At 37.5% G+C, this 21796-nt stretch overlaps 1 protein-coding gene across 1 annotated transcript; it reads right to left on the reverse strand.

Moving 5' to 3' along the window:
- Positions 1-1888: 1888 nt before the first annotated feature.
- On the reverse strand, positions 1889-2437 carry LOC139900375 (uncharacterized mitochondrial protein AtMg01250-like). Its single transcript, XM_071883150.1, has one exon. It carries the CDS (start codon positions 2435-2437, stop codon positions 1889-1891), a length of 549 nt encoding a protein of 182 aa, XP_071739251.1.
- Between the last annotated feature and the right edge of the window lie 19359 nt (positions 2438-21796).

Consider the following 21796-nt stretch of genomic DNA (forward strand, 5'->3'; position numbering starts at 1 on the left):
ACTCAGATCTGGTTCACCTGATCCGATTCTCTCTCAACCCAAATCACTCATGGTAGTGAATAATAGCTCTAGGCATTAATATAATCACAATTCTTGTTGTGGTTTGACTAATTTAATCCCAAAAAGCTACCCATATTCACTTTGATTGGTTTGATTCACTAATTCCGCCTTTGTGTGAATTAAACCTGTTGATCTTGAAGTTCCTAGTCATGTTTCGTCAGTTGTAATATTTGACTTCGGGTATAAAGTTAATTTGACGAGGACACTCGCACTTTATATTTATGACTGATGGACCATTATGGACAAAAACCAGATGGACGTATCAAATGATCCAGGACAAAGGACAATTAACCCTTGGTAATAAATTAAAATCAACACGTCAAACATCATGATTACGAAAGTTTAAATAAGCATAATTCTCTTAATTTATATTTCATTGTACTTTTATTTACCGTCATTTATTTATTGCACTTTTAATTATCGTACTTTTAATTATCGCACTTTTATTTATCGTCATTTACTTTACGCTTTAAATTAAGTTGTATTTATATTTAATATTTTACATTAGGTTTTAATTGTGACTTAAGACCTAAAATCGACAAACCAGTCACTAAACGGTAAAAACTCCCTTTTATAATAATAATAATATTACTTATATATATATATATATATATATATATATATATATATATATATATATATATATATATATATATATATGTATATATGTATATATTTATACAAATATAGTGTTTAAAATATATATAGCGTTAAACTCAGCTAGCTCCCTGTGGAACGAACCAGACTTACTAAAAACTACACTACTCTACGATTAGGTACACTGCCTATAAGTGTTGTAGCAAGGCTCAGGTATATCCATTCAATAAATAAATAAATAACTTGTGTAAAATTGTATCGTATTTAATAGTATTTCGTAGTAAAAATAATAGTATTTCGTACTACACCTCGCACACATCCCCAATTCCACTAGAGTTGGTAGTCTTTTCCTCCTAGCCCGCCAAACAAATACCTCAATCTTTTTTGGAACCAACTTATTCCTCAAAGTTTCAACATTATTATTAGCTCGAGGAATGATTTTTCCTTCAATCAATACCGTTAATGACTTTGTTGTGAAATTCCCGTTGTTTCCCGCTCTCCATCTCCATGTATCATGCTTGGAAGGGTTGATGACCGCACCTACTAATAGCTCATTAAGTCTTTCCAATTCCCCTTTAGCACGTCCGGAAGGAGCTCGAACCCAAGACCAAATTCCCGTACAATTTAACCCATCCAAAGTGATTCGATCTTTAACCGAAGCCGCCACGTCACTTTCTAATCTCACCAATCTCTTGAATATATGTTTGAATGCCTCTTCTCCAAGCCATGTATCATTCCAAAAAGATGTTGTAGAGCCGTCACCTATATCTTTAACAAAAAGTTTCCTAAACGGAACATTAGTTTTCTCAATGTCAAACCTGCACTTAATGATCTCATTCCAAATTGATTTAAAAGAATCAAAATTAGATGAATCATTAAGTGTAAGTCCACCCGAAGAGCCATAAATGCTCGAGATGACTTTAACCCACAAAGAGTTGGTTTCGGTCTTAAACCTCCACCATCACTTGCCAATCAAAGCCATATTTTTACATTTAAGAGTACCCAAATTAAGTCCGCACTCACAATAAGGTAGAATCGTATCATCCCATTTGACTCAAGCCATTTTTGACTTATTACCCGACTCACCCCAAAAGAAAGAACGTCTTACACTCTCAAGATGTTTGATTACACATGGCGGAGCACGGAAGAGCGAGAAGTAGTATAAAGGGAGACTATTAAGTACCGCTTTGACAAGTGTTAGACGTCCACCAAAAGACACCAAACGCGCCTTCTAATCCGAAAGTCTCTTCTCAAATTTACTAACAACCGGGGCCCAACTCTCCTCCTTTTTCATATTACCACCCACGAGGAACCTGAGATACATGAACGGTGTTGAACCAACTTTGCACCTGAATAAGCTAGCAATCCTCTTAACCTCCACATCTTCCACCCCAATCCCGATTAGGTTGCTTTTGTGATAATTAATCTTAAGGCCCGAAGTTAATTTGAAACATTTGAGGAGTTTCAGGAGGCTACGCACATTACTTTCATTCCAAGTTCCGAAGAAAATCGTATCATCCCCATATTGTAAATGTGATATCACAACTTTTTCCACACCTACTTCCACCCCCGAAAACATCTTCTTTGCAACCACATTTTTAGCTAAGACATTTAGCCCTTCCGTTGAAAGAATAAAAAGAAAGGGTGATAGTGGATCACCTTGCCTAACCCCCATTTCTAGACCAAACTCACTAATGGGTGAACCGTTGATGAGGATTGAGATGGAAGCCGATTTAAAACATATGAGAATCCACTTTCTCCATTTCGACCCAAACCCCATAATGCGCATTACCTCGATAAAAAAATCCTAATTAAGTGTATCGAAGGCCTTTTCAAAAATCCACCTTGAAGATAAAACCCTTTTCCCGCTTACGTTTGAGGAACGAAAGAGTTTCATTCGCAATAAGAACACCATCCAATATATTCCTCCCCTTTATGAACGCACTCTGTTCGGTACCAACGAGACCAGGAATCACCTTTTTAAGGCGGTTTGAAAGAAGCTTCGCGATGACCTTATAATAACTACCAATAAGGCTAATCGGTCGGTAGTCATTTAAGCAAAGAGGATCCGCCTTTTTGGGAATTAAAGTGATAAAGGAGGCATTACACCCCTTGGAGATCTCGCCGCATTCCCAAAACAAATTAATCGCCTCGATTAGATCTTTTTTAATAGCGTACCAAAATTTCTTATAGAATCCCAAATTGAATCCGTCCGGGCCGGGTGCCTTCGAACTACCACAACTTTTAATCGCTTCCCATATTTCGACTTCACTAAAAAATTCTTCTAATGCCTTAGCCTCGAATTCCGAAAGCCTGTTTAGACTCGCCCCATCGTGGTGTGCTTGTGCATTGCCCTGACCGAATACATTATGGCCACCCCCATTGGGGCCAAACTGATCTGTGTTAATCACAGGCCCATCCGGCCCAATTTGTTCTGCGGCCTCGTTCATAGTTGGAGGCCCAATAGAAGCATTTTGCCCCCTGAGGAAATCGAATGCAACAGCCTGATGAGTTTTCCTTTGTGTATTGTTACTGTTCGTAAAATCTGACCGAGAAACTTTCTCAAACATGACGTGTAACGATGGCCTGTTGTGGTTTTTTTCACCGAAGATATTCTTGTAGTGAGTAAAGATCGCATTTTTCACAGTCGAAGGATCCTCGTTCCATGATCCATTAATGTTCAATCCACAAATATTGCATTTGTTGTACTTCCTTTGGATAGACGAGTGAAAATACTTTGAGTTTTCATCTCCCTCAAGAATCCACCGAACTCGCACCTTTTGTTTCATCATGCCCGATTTGGTTTTCTCCTTTTCGATCCATTGTTTACAAGTTTCCAACCATATTGCTCTATCAACATCATTAATTACCCCCAATTCCGCCAAACTTTCCAATCTAGAGGCCTTTCCTTTCAACTCGTTTATTTCCGCATCTAAGTTCCCGAATTCGGTTTTACACCAAGTCTTCAACCCATTTTTGACTTTTTAAGCTTGTCACGGAAGATACAATCTTTTCTATAGCCGTGCACCTCAATACTCCAAGCTTCAAGAATTACCTTATCTACCCCTAGTTTGTTGAGCCATTCATCGAATATTTTAAAAGGTTTCGGACCATAGTTAATAACTCGATCCCTAAGCAAAATGGGGCAATGATCCGATTCTCTACGATCAATAGGGAAAACCAATAGGTCTTCCCAAAGACTAATAAACTCGTCATTAACAAGGAAATGGTCGAGTTTACTAAACTTTGTGCCATCATCGCTAATACGTGTGAACCTCCTCCCATTGATTGGGATCTCGATAAGGTTATTCTTTAGGATAAAATCATTGAACCGTGATGTGCGAGATTGATGAAACTTGCAATTTAACCTATCCGAATGACTCCTAACCTCATTAAAGTCCCCACACACCACCCAGGCCGCGTCAAACCTATTAATAAACTCATCTAGGGAGCACCACATCCTTTTCTTTTTTTCATCATTATGAGGTCCATATACATTCACAATTATTGACTCATGTCCCGAACCGGACCATTTTCCTTTAATGGCTATGAAGAACTCATTAGTAACCGCACTATCCACCGTAAATCTAGATGTATCTCATACCACTAATAATCCCCCCGAGTTCCCGATGGCCTCCTTTTGTACAAAACCACAATTTTTATTACCCCACAAGGCGTGAACCCAATTATCACTTAAACACCTACACTTGGTCTCTTGGAACACCGCAATGTCTGGTTTATTATTGAAACAAACACCCTTAACCAACCCGAATTTTCCCTTAACCCCAAAACCGCGAACGTTTAATGATAGGATCTTCATAGAAAAACTTGGAAGACGAGACAAAAGAACAGACCTATTGTGGATTGGGGCATGGCCACCTCAATCCGATTTGCTCACCGAACTCCTTTAGCTCCATGTTATCAATTGAATGCCCTTCCAAACCACCCACTGACTTCGCTTTCGCAGTACCATGACTATCTGACGTTGATTTTGATTTTAATTTCGCCTTCTGGAATTTGCAGCATCTCTTGCATTTATACCGATTATCCTTTGATAAATCCACCCCACCTCTAGCCATGTTTTTCAATCTCTGTAGCCTAGACGACGCCTTCAAGTTACTAATCGCATCCCAGTAACATCCATTGCAAAGTGACACTTCATCAGATGTTTGCCCATGATGAGATGTCGAGCCGGTCTCGTTACCCTTTCATCGAGATGCGTTTTTATTTGGAACTTTATATTTATTTACCTCAGCGTGTTTATCTTTAATCTTTCCCTTAGTTTTGTTCGGCCCACCTTCGTTTAAGTTATTCGGGTTACAACCAGCATCAGACCCATCTACTGTCTTAGGCCCATCTGGATTGAACTCTTGATGGTCAGGCCCATTCGGCCCACATGAGTGTGTTTGGGTCGAATCCCAAAGATTTCCTGGTCCGTTAACATTTAATTTACCATCAATTGACTCGTTACACTTGGCATTAATTCCTTCGCAAGCCACCTTTTTCAGATTCACCTTACCCAACCCAATGTCGACATCATCAATACTCTTGGAACTAGGGTTACGTGCACAGCCCCCATAGGAGTCTGCCACCATCTCCTCGTTATCCCCATCAAACCCATAACACTTAGACTCTTGATCTTCTTCACCGAAAAATTGAACCCCACCTACACCTCCGGCATCTTTGCCGAATACCTTGCTACCGGAATCATCTTGACTGTTTTTTTCAACCCGAACACCATTACTCTCGTCGTCCAGGTCATCATTATCTGAGAATTCATCTGAATCAAGGAACCCCAAACTCTCTTCGGTGCTATCATCGTAACTATCATTATCACTACAATCATCATCCTCATCATCATCATCCTCATCTTCATCCCATTTTGGAAAACGTTTTTCTTCCTCTTTTACATAGACGAAATAGAGACTTGACTTGCGCTTGAGTGTGATTGAATCCCTCACCTCATATGGATTAAATAACTTTACCAGGATATGCCCATACGATAGTGATTGGCTGCCGATTAGTGAGCAGTTGTCAAGGTTGTATGGGGTCCCCCACCATTCAGCAATTGAACAGAAAGTTTCCTTTGTCCAACATTGAATTGGAATACCTGAAATTCTTAGCCACGCCATCCTTCCGTCTGACCAATCTGCCGCATACCATCTCATGATTTTATGAATCCATCCCTTTAAGGGGTGTTTTTCTTCTTCAAGCAAACTATCAACCTCAGCCATCGAATTAAAGATAATCAATAGACTTAACCCCCCAATTAGTTTTATCTGTAAATCAATGAAACCCTCCTCTTTAGTGATCAGCCCAATATTTTTGAGAATCCCCATGTTGAGAGCCTCGCAAATCACAGCTTGTTTCAGGACCTCTTCGTTGCTGTCACACCCCTTCGCTTCCACCATCTTGACCTTTTCTTTCTCCACCGAGGCACCATTAGACTTAGCTTTGTTTGCGTTAATTCTATCCCTCAGATCTTCTCCTCTACGATTACCCACCACTTCGCAGAACCGCCTTCCATCTTGGAAAGCTTGCCCACCTGTTGGAATCTTGTTGCTATGATTTTTTGGACCATCTTTCTCGTGTGACCCTTCAGTTGGTTTAGGGCTTCGTTTTGTTGCCCTAAAAATCTTGATTGATGAACCGTTGAACTTGATCATCTCCAGCTTATTCAACAATCTATCCCCGTCGCTAACATCAGCAAATCTGACAAAAGCGAATCGATAACCTCCTCGAAGACGTTTATTTGCGATATAAACGTCACGTACGGCGCCATAAGGCTTGAATGACTTCCATAGATCCACCACCTTCCAATCATCCGGAAAGTTGAAGAACATGTACGATGTCAAATGGTTTCGGTTAGACCACCTGTTTTGGTACTCTAGTCATCGTTGTACTTCTCCCGTGCTCGATCCTTGCTCTCCCTAGAAATTCTCTCTCTCTCTTGAGTGTTTCTCTCTCTACCCTCTCTCTCGCACATTCTCTCTCAAATAAAAAATTTCTTAGTTAGAGTTTTTAAGGGTGTAATTGTTTGATTTCATCCATGTAATTATATCGTAAATCATGTTGACATGCACGTTTCTTGCGTGCTTTCTAATAAAATTACCATTAAAAAAAATTACTATTAAAAATTACTATTAAAAAAATATACATCTTGTTTCCGGAGACTTCAGACGTACCGGTCCCATACGAATATACCATCAACACAACAACAAAATCCAATATTACATGAGTGGTGTATGGAGGAGGTGCGATGTAGACAATCTTTTCCATATCTTTGAATAAAAACAAGTCATTTCTCTACACAGAGTGATACACTCCAAGAAGTAGAGAAAGTCCTCCCTCTGTCTCTTCGACAGATAAAAAGATTGCTTCCGAATAGACCTCCGGTTAATAAGTAGTAAAAACAATTTTTAAAAATAAAATTAAATATAAAAAATAAAGCATGAGACGCCATGAAAATGATAGAATCAAATTTTATGGATTTTAAATCTTGCACATTCAATTTAGGCTCTAAGCGGTAGTCAAGTCGCAAAATAATTTATTATTTTATATTCAAATATTCAAATATAATATTAAATCTAATTAGTTCAATTATATTGTTGAAATACTTAAACAAAGTAAAACCAGTTAATTAGATCTAGTAGTTATAGTTGATGTTCCCTGATAAATCAATCACATTTTTATTTTATTTTACGTTTATTTTTTATTTTGTATTTAAAATTAAAATTTGGGGGTTGCCTTTGCCTTTATGTCTACTAAATGCCATCTTTCATGGCAATTAATCCTATTTATTTCCATGTTCTTCAATTAATTCGGTTTTTAATTCTCTTTTCCAACCTCCTGTCTTAACTCTTACTTCTATCCATATGTATAGCGTACATGAACATTTATATTTATATTTATATGTTTACAAATTTAAAACACACTTTCACGAGACTTATAAATATTTAACCTTAAAATTGTAAGTATGTTGAATTAGTCTTTTAAGATGAGTTTGATAATCGTAGAATATATTAAGTGTATAAATTAAAGTATAAGTTATCATTAAGTTAAATGATGACACTATCCTTTATGTATGTATCATGACAACTATAAACTTTTCATTATACGTTGGGGCCTTGTAAAAAAAGAAAAAGCTTGAAAGACCTACTTGACAAGTTTACTTATATGCCCACAGCCCGCGGCACGCAAATTTCATGACCTACGGACAACCTAAGATATTTATTATCAAATATTATTTAACTTGTTTAAAACCGTGCTTTTACGAGACTTATAAAGATTTAACATTAAAATTGGTTTTGCTTGTCAATAGTACTACTTAATATTGCAAGTAGGCTGAATTAGTCTTTTACGATTGCTTTGATAATCGTGGTATATATTAAGTGTATAAAATCAAGTATAAGTTATCATTAAATTTAACGATGACAGTACCATTTATATCTGCAACATGCCCATCATGATTTTTTCTTTATCCGTTGGGCCTTGTAAAAAAAAAGCCTTAGAAGATCTATTTGACAAGTTCGCATATATGCCCGCGACACGCAAATTTCACGACTTACGGACAACCTATTATATTATATATACATATATCTAATAGACAAAAATGATTAATAGTATCGGGGACATTTTCGTCATTTCACCTTTTTTTAAAACCAAATACTTACTCTGATTCGATCTTGTTACCTTTTTTTAAAACCATCCGGGCCTAGTCTGGGTGACCACACATGAAATCTCCCCTGTTTCCAGCAATGGTGCAGGTTCGATCCTCGTGGGGGGGGGGGGGGGGGGGGGGGGGGGGAGAGTTTTCCCTGATTTAATTTTCCAATGGCTTTGAGAGTGAAATAGATCTCAGAGCCCTCTTGTGAGATTCGATCATGGGTTTCTCCTCGACGCGTGCGTGTGTCTAACCAACTAACCAGCCGTTAAAAAAAATACTTACTCTGATTAACAAAGAACAATCCAATAAAGCCAAACTAAAAAAATTCTTAAATACAAAATACACAGATTAACGACAACACCGTCATCGATAACGGTGACTTCCGGCAACAAACGCCCCCCGTGAGTACACCCACTATCCATTTCTGGAAAAAAAAGTCTTAAAACATGAAAAATGTTATTAAAACACAAAAACAATATATAAACGCAAAACTGAATTAGATCTGAAAAAACTCATATCTAAAGGGAAAAAAATGAAAACAGAAAGAAAACAATTTCGGATCCATAATGAATATAAACTTATCTGAACATCAGTGGATGATAGACAAAGAGACGAAGCGGTAAGGGTTTAATTTCGCCGGAAAAAGATGGGCGCCGAAGATCCTTGTCGATAACCGCTGTCGACCACCCAAAAAAATCAGATGGAGGATACGAACAATAGATGTAGATATACTAACAAAAGGAAGGAAAGGTAGCGATTCATATCTTTTTCATCTTCAAACCCCAACTCCAAAATAGGAGTTGTTTGTAGCACCTGTAGATAGAGAATAAAAAGAAAAATAAATCACAAAGAGGAAAAGTAAAAATACACTAATTAGATGATAAGATACGGAGTATATAATTGAGAAGTCACATGCTACATTTAGGCCTCAGCCTTTGGGCCTGTATTACTGGGCCAGACCTTTTATAATCCAAATTTTAGGTTGCAAAACTATCAAAATGTGTATTTGTATTGTAACTGTAAATAAATAACGAGGATATTAATTAGAATAATACTATGAGCTCTGAAATAGTTAACTCGGAGCTGGGGTGGGAACCCAATCGATGTGTCACAAGAAGGCAGTGATGAAGTTGGTGATTGTCGCCTGTTAGTGTTAGAGATTCAGATAGAGGAATGCAAACTAGCAAACTGCTATATATATATATATATATATATATATATATATATATATATATATATATATATATATATATATATATATATATATATATATATATATCTGTTACAATCATAGATAAGTAAATTGTAATGTAATGTATGGAACAAACTAATTTCGCACAAGACCGCGAAAACTATTGATGTGTATACCAGTACCTACTCAGTTAGTAAAACTAAAACACAGCGTAGTTAAAACGAAAACTTTCGATGACACAAAAACCCGACGCATCGCGAGGGCGTTACACTAGTTTAATTATTAAATATTATTTAACTTCTTTAAAATTCGGGCTTTCTCGAGACTTATAAAAGATTTAACACTGAAATTTTTGTTATGTTTGTCAATAGTACTACTTAATATTGTAAGTATGTCGAATAGTCTTTCATGATGGCTTTGATAATCGTGGTATATATTAAGTGTATAAAATCAAGTATAAGTTATCATTAAGTTTAACGATGACACTATCCTTTATATATGAAACATGCCCACCATAATTATTTTTATCTGTTTGGGCCTTGTAAAAAAAAAGGCTTGAAAGGCCTACTTGACAAGTTTACTTATATGTCCGTAGCCTGCGACACGTAGGTTTCACGACCATGGACAATCTACGATATTTAATTATTAAATATTATTTAATAGTTATAATCAAAAAAATTTTAAAAAGTATTGAGGCTACATTAAATATCGATATTTAAAAGGGCTTGGAAGTGGGATGTAATTAAATTACGTGATGAATTATTAGTTTGGATAATGACTAGTGAATTAGCGATAATTATAATATTCTTAACTAGCTTAATGCCCGTAAATTCGCGGAGCTACTTTATAGGAATAAACAAGTATTAATTAGAAAGTACTTAATGTATCAATGTGTGTGTAAAACACACAAATAATAACTAAAAAATCAACAAACTGGAGCACAACTAATAAACATAAGTAATTTTTTCAATGTGCGGACAACACACAAATCATAGAAGAGATGTAAAAAGCCAAAAGTAAGAGTCAGCAAAATGGACCAACTATGTATCTATTGAAATTAAAATGGTTTCATCTTTGATATCTTAGTGCACCAAGTTCAGTTGATGTTGTTCATGTGGTTGTATCATCATTAATAATCTCAAGTAAGGAATCTCTCTTACGTTTACCACTATCAGTTATCTCCCCTAACTTGAAGCTCCTCGATGTAGACAATGGAGAATCAAGCACTACACTGTTCTTCGTGTGTAGTAGCACAAGGAAAAACACATGTTAGTGATAAAACAGTACTATCAAATTTATTTTATATTGTAAAAAGTAATGAGTCACAAGTACGTAGTACACAATTGTAAAGCATACAGTTGTGTACCTCAAAGGGATTTGGTGTCACCAGAGAGTGTCGCCAGAAAGTGTCACCAGAGAGTGTTCTCAGAAGTGTCACTAAAAGTGAACCTAACACTTATGCATTTTCAGAATTTACATCAGAATCAGAATCAGTCAACCTAAGTCTCTGAATTTCTAAAACTGTGCTGTCTTCCTTCTAAGTTGTAGTGCGCGCCGCGCACATGGACGCGCGCCGCGCAAAGCGTGCTGGCAGACCCAATTCGTGAATTTTAATATTTTAGAAGGGCAATTGAGTCTTTTCACTTTGGGGGCCGGTTTTAAGCCACAATTGGGCAAGGTTGAGCTCATTCAACCTTATCCTCACCAACCTTATCTCATCTTCAACCTCAAGTTTTAGAGAGAGAGAAGAGTGAGAAAGCTTGAGAAAAAGAAGAAGAAGCTTGAATCGATCAAAGGCTCGAGTGTTAAAGTTGTTCATCTCGTTCACGGCTACGTTGTGGTAGTGTTGGTAAGCTCTAACTCCGAATTTTATTTGTTAGATTTGATTTCAAAGTTAGGGTTTGAACTTGTTTGTTGTTGAAAGACCCATCTAGTTCACTAATGGGTTTATTGAAGCTAGTTGTTGTTGAAGGGCTAAGCATGGGGCGGTTGGGGGCGGTTAGGGACAAACCCCACTCCCATTACCAAACTTCGGTTAATCAATATTTTTAACCATTCGGTTCGGTTAATTAACGGTTAGGTTAATGCGGTTAATTCGGTTAACGCTTAGATTAAAACGGTTAATTCGGTTAACCATTTATCACAAAAATTCAATAAATTTGCGTCTAACAAACAAACGTTTAGAAGAATTACTATATAATATTGAAGCTAAAAGATATAGAGTTGTAATCACTTGCATCCATTAATTTGCTTGAAATCCAAGGGACCAATGAGAGCACGACATGTGGCGCGAAAATCACATGTGATTGGAAAAAAAAATTTACGATAAAAAAAATTTCGCAAATTTTTTTTTAATTTTTTTTTTTTTGCGAATTTTTTTTTACAATCACAGATGATTCTGCATGTCAATCACATGTGATTATGCATGTCAAATCCAATCACATGTGATTATGCATGTCAATCACATGTGATTATGCACGTCAAATTCAATCACATGTGATAGTACAATTCAATCACATGTGATTGTGCAGGTAAATCACATGTGATTATGGAAAAAAAATTTCGAAAAAAAAATTTAGAAAAAAAAAGTTCGAAACAAAATTAATTTTTTTTTCTAGTTTTTTTTCCAATCACATGTGATTTCGCGCCACATGTCACGCTTTCATTGGTTTCTTTGATCTCAACTTAATTTATGGACTCAAATGAATATTCCTCAAAAGATATAATAAAGAACTTCAAACCATATGTAAACATATTATAATGAATTCGAAATCGTGATCAACTCAAAATCATGAACACGTGATCAACTCAAAACTATAGGTAAACATTAAACATATTTAACAATGAACTGTGATCAACTTATAAACAGTTTATATAAAGAAAGGGATATTTTAAGTTCGAATAATTTTATAATTGTGATGACTAGCAAGGTGATATCCTATTTAATGATGTACAAAAGTTGTAATATCTATATAAATTTGGACGATTAAGAGCTCAAGCGGGAGTTGCCTTTCAAGTAACCGAGGTGAGTGGAATACTTGTACGTTTATGTATATAATTTGGTTGCTTGCGTGCGAAGTGGCAAGTGTTATTCGGTAGAATACACTCTCTTGTGGGCCACTTTGGGATTGGGACGCGTGGTGAGTGATATCCGGAAGGATTTACTCTTTGTTGACCACGTTTGACTTGTGTTATGTGGCGAGTGTCATCCGTATCATTTTCTTACGTGTCATTTTCTGAATTAAATAATACTACATGCAATAATCTTACGTGTCATTTTCTGAATTAAATAATACTACATATCATATTTTAATTTAATTTGAATTAAATAATCTTACGTGTCATTTTTATAATTAAACTAAATTAAATAATAATAACACCCCATGAGATTTGCATATGTAATTTTCTTAATATTATATATAATTACGTATAGAATCACAATTATTATTATATAATAAGAACTATCAACTATTGACTAATTTATTTCAATAACTTCTCATATCCTTTCAAAAGTCAATATTTCTAACCTTATGTTATAATTCATGTAGTAGTGGTATATCTCTTAGCGAGAGGTCATTAGTTCGATCCATATTTGGTAGTACAACATTGCATATAAGGTTGTCCCTTAACCTTTGAATTCCACCAAAGAATATCTTCTGCCTATCGCGTTGCGGGGGCAGTGGGGGAGGGGGTTTTACCGCCCGTGCTCTCGGATTGGGCCGAATTTTCTCCTTGGCAGCAGTTGAGGGTGAGTTATGCAACTGCGAGAGATGAAGGAGTTGATGGTTTAATCCTCCTGAGTGATCTCGAACTGCTGTTAAAAACAAGTCAATATTTCTCTATTCGAAATTGAAACAACCTTCACCACTTCAATTTTCAATTTTCAATTTAATATTTCTACTTTCTATTCTTCACTATAGTTTTTGACATGTACCTTTTCTCTTTTGGTTTTGCAAAAGTTACTTTCTCATCATCATTTTTCATATTAATATCACACGACTCAAATTTTAATTATTATTTATTAAATTTAATTTTTTAATAATTAAAGGCTACTATATTCTTAATTTTAGATAAAAAAAAATCTGTCAATTAAACGAGTTCATAATCTATTTGTTAGTATTCAATACTAATGTTTTTAGTACACATGTTATTAGTATTAAATGGATTTTTTCTATCGTAATTAAACTATACATTTGATAGATATCAATATTAACGTTATCGAATACTAATTTATACAACTATCGTGTAATGCACAGGCTCACGTTAGGATTTAATAATAATTGTAACAGACTGAAACCCGAGCTAGTTGTAAGTTGTCTATTTTACCCTTAGGGTTTGTGCTTAGTCTTAGGTGCTTTTATTTTAATTATTTTATTAGTATTTTATTATAATTGTGTTGTGACCAGTTTGTGACAAGGGTCCCAGAACAGATTTGTTTATTTTAATTGGACCTCGTTTGAGTTACCTAATCTTGTGCGAAAGATATCAGATAATTGGTAAATACCCGTGTGTGATGGGGTATTGTGTTTTAACACAAATAAAAGCTAGTGACCAGCTCCTTTCTTGAGGTTTCCTGAACCTTCCTCTCACTCACATATTCACCTAACCTCAACTTCACCATCTCCATCTCAACCCTAAATCATTTAATCTCGAATTGAAGCTTGATTTTGGTGTTCAAACGTTCCTTGTGTCACTGTGATTCTAACAAGGGTAAGGTTTGTAAGATTTCATGATCAAATCCGTGATTAAATGGGTTTTTAAATTAGTTTTTGTTAAAATGGGGTTTTGTGTCAAATTGGTAGAAATTGATGTTGTTGTGTTTGAATGTTGTGGGTTTATGTTCCAAAAAGTTTAGTGTACGAGTTGTGTTCAGTTTTGAGGTAAAAAACGTGCCCAAAGTCGAGATTTGGTGATTTTGGGTTGAAACCCGTCACTTTGCTGCTGTTGCAGCTGATGAACTACCTTCGGTCGATGGTGTATGACTTCTGACCAGCGAATGTAATTTTGACGATCGACCGATTGTGGGAGACCATCGACCGATGGTGTGTTGACGATTGGCCGATGGATGAGACCATCGACTGATGGTCTTAGACAGTAAAAATTTTACTAAGTGTTGATTTATAGCCGTTATGCTGTCCGTGTATTTTTAAGATTTTCAGGATGTAAATTTTGAAAATGCACAAGTGTTAAGCATGAAATTTTTAGCGGACGCATTTTTTTACTAATTTGCTATAATTCGCTGTCAGTGTGTCTAATCTTGATGGGAACACTATTCTAACTTGGTTTTTGCTGTTCTCAGGAGTTAAGGACAAGGAGGAAGCTCAGAAATAATAACTGAGCAGTTACTGGTAATTGGTGAGTGGGTCTATCTCCGGATAGAGTTTAAGTAGCATATCATGCTACTGTGGTTGACTCTTTTACCATGCATAGTGTAGAAATTGCCATGTTAGAATAATATAGTATGCCTGATGTTGTATGTGAATTATGTGTGCACTGTGTGAATGGCACCAGTCAGGCCTAGGGAGACTGGGGACTCGAGACCGTGCTTAGGTGAGGTTAGAGTCTGTATGAGGTCAACTGTGCCTAGGGGAGGTTGGGTCCATAGGCTACTGATTGTGAAGTATAGTGTGAACGATGTATCCCCTGCATCTGGATAACAATACTGTGAATTGAGTAGCAGGGACTATCGGTAGACTCAGGCCCGATCAGCTGGGAGTTGTGTGCTCGTACAAACCGCCGATCCTCGTATTGTCTTATTGTATGCTAGTTGGTAGGTAGCAGGTATTGTTGATGTATATAGCTTGTGTGTGGCTTAAGCTATATCTGTTAGATAGATTCCATTCACTTAGCAGTGCGCTAATCCCCCACATGTTTTCCCCCTTGCAGGTTTAGGTACTGCTAGTCGGGATGGGTATTGATGCAGAAGACATGTTTGACAACCCTACTCTGATGTGGACTTTTGTTTAAATCATGTTTTGTAATAACGTAACACCGTTGTGTAAACTTAAACTTAATTACTCAGATTAATGTAATGACGTGACTTATAGTGTGTTTGTTAATAAAGTCTTCCGCTGTGTGTTTACAAAAAAAAAAAAAAAAAAATTTGGCCAGTGTTACAATAATGCTTGCAATACAAATATGTAACGACCCAAACCAGACCACCATCTAACCCGCGGAAAATATAAAAAAAATAAATTTTTTTTGTTTGTTCAACTAATGGCGCGGCGCGCCGATCTGGTCTGTCCAAAAAGCCTTGAAATGCGAAAAAGATTGGCCACTTCCCGACATAATTAGACAAAACGCTTTTAACAACATATTCAAATATGTAAAACTAACACTATTCAACCATAAAATAAGTTTTACAAAGCGGGGCCCACATCGGCCGTTTTACGAGTTTAATACTAAATATGAGTTTCGACCATCAAAAAGTTTAAGTACCAAACTACACTACGAGCATGGTGTTTGAGATTAAACTACCCAAGTCTCGGTCAAACTCCAAAAGCTAATATCCCAAAAGCGTTCTCTAACAACGACGGGATCTTTAATCCAAGATGATGCCCTTACCCTTGTCCACAACCTAACCTATAAAAAGGTAAACAACGAGAGGGTAAGCAAAGCTTAGTGAATGCAATAATTATACATACATATATATAACTCATCTATTTGCAATCAGATTCACCAAATACCTCATACGAACTTGTAACTCAATTAGCATGTCATCGTACCCAAAACACTTAACAAGTCGTACATTAACACAAAACCGCATTAGCATATACTCAACACAATGTATATATATAAGCCTCTATTTGAATCACACCAAGTTTTTCAAGAAAATCGTTAGTAATAATCATATGTAACAATCCCAATCGTAACGCCGGGTGATGACTCTTTCGACTTAACGCATCCGCGACCACATTCGCCTTGCCCGGATGATAAAGTATTTCACAATCATAATATTTCACCACATCCATCCACCTACATTGGCGATATTTTAAATCTCGTTGATTGAAGAGGTGTTTCAAACTCTTATGATCCGAATAAATCATACTCTTGACACCATACAAGTAATGGCGCCAAATTTTCAATGCATGCACAACCGTCGCCAACTCAAGATCATGAATCGGATATCTCGTTGTCAAGAGGCATAAGCGATGACTTTACCTCTTTGCATTAGAACACACCCGAGCCCATTTAACGAAGCATCACAATAAACCGTCATGTCTTCCACTCCTTCCGGCAACACTAACACCGGAGCTTGACACAATTTCTCTTTTAGCAATTGAAAAGCAATTTCTTGCTCGTTCTCCCAAGTAAATCTCGCGTTCTTCCTCGTCAATTTCGTCAACGAAGAAGCGATCTTAGAAAAGTCTTGGATAAACTGACAATAATAACCGGCCAATCAGAGAAAACTTCAGATTTCCGTAGGCGTAGTCGGTCGTTCCTAACTCTTCACCGTCTCTATCTTCCCCGGATCTACTTGAATACCGTCTTTGTTCACAATGTGGCCAAGGAATTGAACCTCCCTTAGCCAAAATTCACATTTGGAGAACTTAGCATACAACTTCTCCTTTCGTAACGTCTTCAATACTTCGCGCAAATGACGTTCATGTTCGTTCATACTTTTCGAGTAGACTAGTATGTCGTCAATGAACACAATTACCGATTTGTCCAACATAGGTTGGCACACTCGGTTCATAAGATCCATGAATGCCGCCGGTGCATTCGTGAGACCAAAAGGCATTACCACAAACTCAAAATGCCCATAACGCGTTCGAAAAGCCGTTTTCTCGATATCTTCCTCACGGACCCGCATTTGGTGATAGCCGGATCGTAGGTCGATTTTAGAGAAATAAGTTACACCTTGGAGTTGGTCAAACAAATCGTCAATCCGAGGTAATGGATAACGATTCTTGATCGTCACTTTATTTAACTCCCGATAATCGATGCACATCCGCATACTACCACCCTTCTTCTTTACGAATAAAACCGGAGCGCCCCATGGCGAAGCACTCGGTCGAATAAAACCCTTCTCACGCAACTCTTGGGTTTGATTTAACAACTCTTGCATTTCCGTCGGCGCTAAACGATAAGGAGTTTTAGCAATGGGGGTAGCCCCCGGAACCAACTCAACGAGAAATTCAACTTGTCTTTCCGCCGGAACACCCGGTAACTCGTCCAGAAAAACGTCTTCGAATTCACTAACCACCGGAATTTCACAAATGGGTGGTGGCTCATCACGAGTATCAACAACATGGGCAAGAAAAGCCATGCCACCACTATCGAGGAGACGACGTGCCCGTGCAAAAGTGTATATCGGCACAAGTCTTCTACGCTTATCACCGTGAATAATTAACTCTCCCCCACTTGGGGCCTTTACACGAATAAATTTTTCATGGCATGCAATATCGGCTCTATTATGATCGAGCCAATCCATACCAACAAAGATATCGAAATCACCCAAAGTCATCGGGATAAGATCAATCTTAAAGTTTTCAGCACCAAAAACGACATCACAATTTTTACACACATCAACCACTAGCACCGTCTTGCCGTCCGCTATTTCGACTTCTACCAGACGACTTAACTTAGCTAATGGTCTATTAAGTCTAGGCACAAATTTTGGAGATACAAATGACAAATTTGCACCGCTATCAAATAGGATCCTTGCTGGATTAGAGTTAACCATAAAAGTACCTGAAACAACTTCGTTGGATTGCTTGGCCTCATCATTGGTCATCAAGTAATTGCGACCCCTAGCCGTACCCGCCGCTCTCTCTAACTTCTTCACATGATCATTATTCAAATCAGGACATTCCTGCCTCTTGTGTCCCTCTTTACCACAATTAAAACAAGTAAGCTTGGTCGTCGCCTTGGTACAATCACGGGGGATGTGCCCTCTTTGATTACAATTATAACACGTGGGTCCGAAACCTCCGAAAGCACCCTTCTTCACACTATTAACGCTTTCGGAGCCTTTCTTGTTCTTTTTATTTGAAAAGTTCGAATAGCTCGAACCTTCAAACTTTCTCTTCGAAAAAGTGAAATCGCTTTTCCTTGGAACCTCCGGCTCAAAACCCCTAGCCAATTCATATAAATCTTCAAATGACTTAGCCATTCCCCGGCTAATCTTACCCTTCAACTCATCACTTAAAGTACGGTAGAAATCTAGCATCAACTTGTGATCATCACCAACGTACTCCAGACAAAAACGAGTCTTTGCCAAGAAGGTAGACTTGAGAGTAACCAAGTCCATTGAACCTTGTCGCAAATGGTGCAACTCGTCCCGGATTTTATCAAGATCGGAAAAAGTTCGGTATTCTTGGAAGAATTCCTTCTTAAATTCCTCCCATGTTAAGCACATGCATTGCTCTTCACCATATAATTTGATTTTATCGTCTCACCACAACTTGCCCTCTTCGCGCAACATGCTAGACCCATACCGTGTTTTCTTCTCGGGAGGACACTCCGCGGTACGGAACGCTCCCTCGATATTGGAAATCCAACAAGTACTTTTCAATGGATCCCTCACCCCATTAAACATCGGAGGTTGAGTATCCTTGAAATTTTTGTAGTGGAAGTCCCGCCTTCCACCCCAACCATTACCTTCACCCCCTTCGCCTCGAGGATAAATGTTTCTAGCCTCTAAAGCCTCCTCTATTGCGGCTTTCATTCGATCATTGATCATTTCGGTCACTTGTCCATTGACCGACTCTTGGAAGACCTTTCGGACATCGTCAAGAAAATCCTTCTTTAGCCTTTTAAAGATGGCCTCAACCTTGGCCGTGAGTTCAACGTCCTCACTCGTACTTCCGTCATTGGTGTCGTGCCCATTTCTCATCTTCATTCTATAAAATGAAGTAAATTAAGCAACAAAACGAAAGGACTTAACACATATGTATATACATATACACCACACTACCCCATCTTGCTCAACAATCGTCGTACATCGCTTGTTTCACACGATTTGAACCCGTAACAATGGTAGCTAATCATTGTTACGTGAGCACATCGCATTAATTCACTAGTACCACGTCTATCTCGCTTGACGATTTCAAATACCACACAAAACAATAGCGCATGATTAGTTCACATAAACCTATGCACTAACCAAAACCCGATTTGACCCAAAGTCCTACAAGTCCCGCATAACGCGCACACAAAAAGTCTAAGTCTAGGCGCCTATCTCAAGTCACCTAAATCCCTTAGACCATGCTCTGATACCACTTGTAACAACCCAAACCAGACCACCATCTAACCCGCGGAAAATATCAAAAAAAAAAATTTGTTTGTTCAGCTAATGGCGCGGCGCGCCAATCTGGTCTGTCCAAAAAGCCTTGAAATGCGAAAAAGATTGGCCACTTTCCGACATAATTAGACAAAACGCTTTTAACAACATATTCAAATATGTAAAACTAACACTATTCAACCATAAAATAAGTTTTACAAAGCGGGGCCCACATCGGCCGTTTTACGAGTTTAATACTAAATATGAGTTTCGACCATCAAAAAGTTTAAGTACCAAACTACACTACGAGCATGGTGTTTGGGATTAAACTACCCAAGTCTCGGTCAAACTCCAAAAGCTAATATCCCAAAAGCGTTCTCTAACAACGACGGGATCTTTAATCCAAGATGATGCCCTTACCCTTGTCCACAACCGAACCTATAAAAAGGTAAACAACGAGAGGGTAAGCAAAGCTTAGTAAATACAATAATTACACATACATATATATAACTCATCTATTTGCAATCACATTCACCAAATACCTCATACGAACTTGTAACTCAATTAGCATGTCATCATACCCAAAACACTTAACAAGTCGTACATTAACACAAAACCGCATTAGCATATACTCAACACAATGTATATATATATAAACAATATGCTAAATAATCGACAATCTCAATATGGTTAACCATAAACGCTATGGTGCTACCGGCTCGTGGTTCACACCAAACGCAATTGAGTCATACTCTTTTATAGTGCTACCGGCTCGTGGTTCACACTCGATGCTACCGGCTCGTGGTTCACATCGTATTTTATAGTGCTACCGGCTCGTGGTTCACATCTAGTTTATAGTGCTCCCGGTTCGTGATTCACACTCGATGCTACCGGCTCGTGGTTCACATCTTATCGCACACATGTTATGGAACTACCGGCTCGATGGTTCATACCATAACACCCACAAATAAACGCGTCATATACACATACATATAACTACTCCACTCACATCAAAATCTCTTGTGAAAGATAATCAAGCTCAGAAATCTTCAATGTAACGTACCTATTACATTATTCATAATATCAATCACAAACTCAAGTTGGTCAACCAACTAAAACTCCATTCTAGGGTTATCTTGCCCCATGGTGCAATTTTGACCCATTTGCAACCCTAACCCTAATATTTGGGTTAACATCCCTAAAACCCTAATCATTATCCAAGTTAGGTCCTAAGACACTTTTCAATACAAAGTTTATGCATCAAACACATACATTTACCCACTTAGGTCCATCATGACCCATTTGACCATTTAAAGTCAATACACCCATTTCGGGTCACCCACTAACCCACTTAACACCCATTTACATATATATAAGTGTGCTAGTACTTTAACTAATCAATTTAGGCTCATAAACATAGTTTAATACTTTGAAAATCCTAGTTAGTCATCTTTGGGTCTACATGACCCAAATTCACCCAAAACACCCAATATACTAACAAATGGGTTTTAGGTTCATCACTTACCCGAAACCCTAACCCATAATCAAATTAAAATCAAGAAATCAAGATAAGAGCATACCACTCCCACCAAAACGTAGCTAGAGGAAAGATGCACAACTTTGAAACTCGCACTAAGACCCGATTCAACCTCCTTCTTCCTTTAATGGAGCTTTCTCACTCTAGAACCTCCTCTCTCTCTAGGATTTAATGGAAGATGATTAAGTGGGTGGAAATGGAGTAAATGAGGTTCCAACAACTGATCCCAAGCCTTAAAGTCGGATTCCTTGTGATTTTACCAATTTGCCCTCCAAATATCTAATTAAAAGGAATCTGTCACAGAACAATGGCGCGGCGCGCCAAACGCTCAGCCCAGTTTTCTGCATTCTTTTAAATATGTACAACCAAAAACCCACTTCAAGTACATTAACTACACCTATGTACACTACAAATAAACGGGTCTTACAAAATATTATTATTAATCAATAATTTTTCATTGTAATTGTATTATACATTTGATAAAATATCAATATTAATGTTACCGAATAGTAATTTGTA

Source organism: Rutidosis leptorrhynchoides, chromosome 3, assembly GCF_046630445.1.
Source record: "Rutidosis leptorrhynchoides isolate AG116_Rl617_1_P2 chromosome 3, CSIRO_AGI_Rlap_v1, whole genome shotgun sequence".
NCBI lineage: Eukaryota > Viridiplantae > Streptophyta > Magnoliopsida > Asterales > Asteraceae > Rutidosis > Rutidosis leptorrhynchoides.

Excerpts from the sequence above, each read along its gene's own strand:
- LOC139900375 (XM_071883150.1), bottom strand. The coding sequence starts at position 2,437 with ATGGGGTTTGGGTCGAAATGGAGAAAGTGGATTCTCATATGTTTTAAA.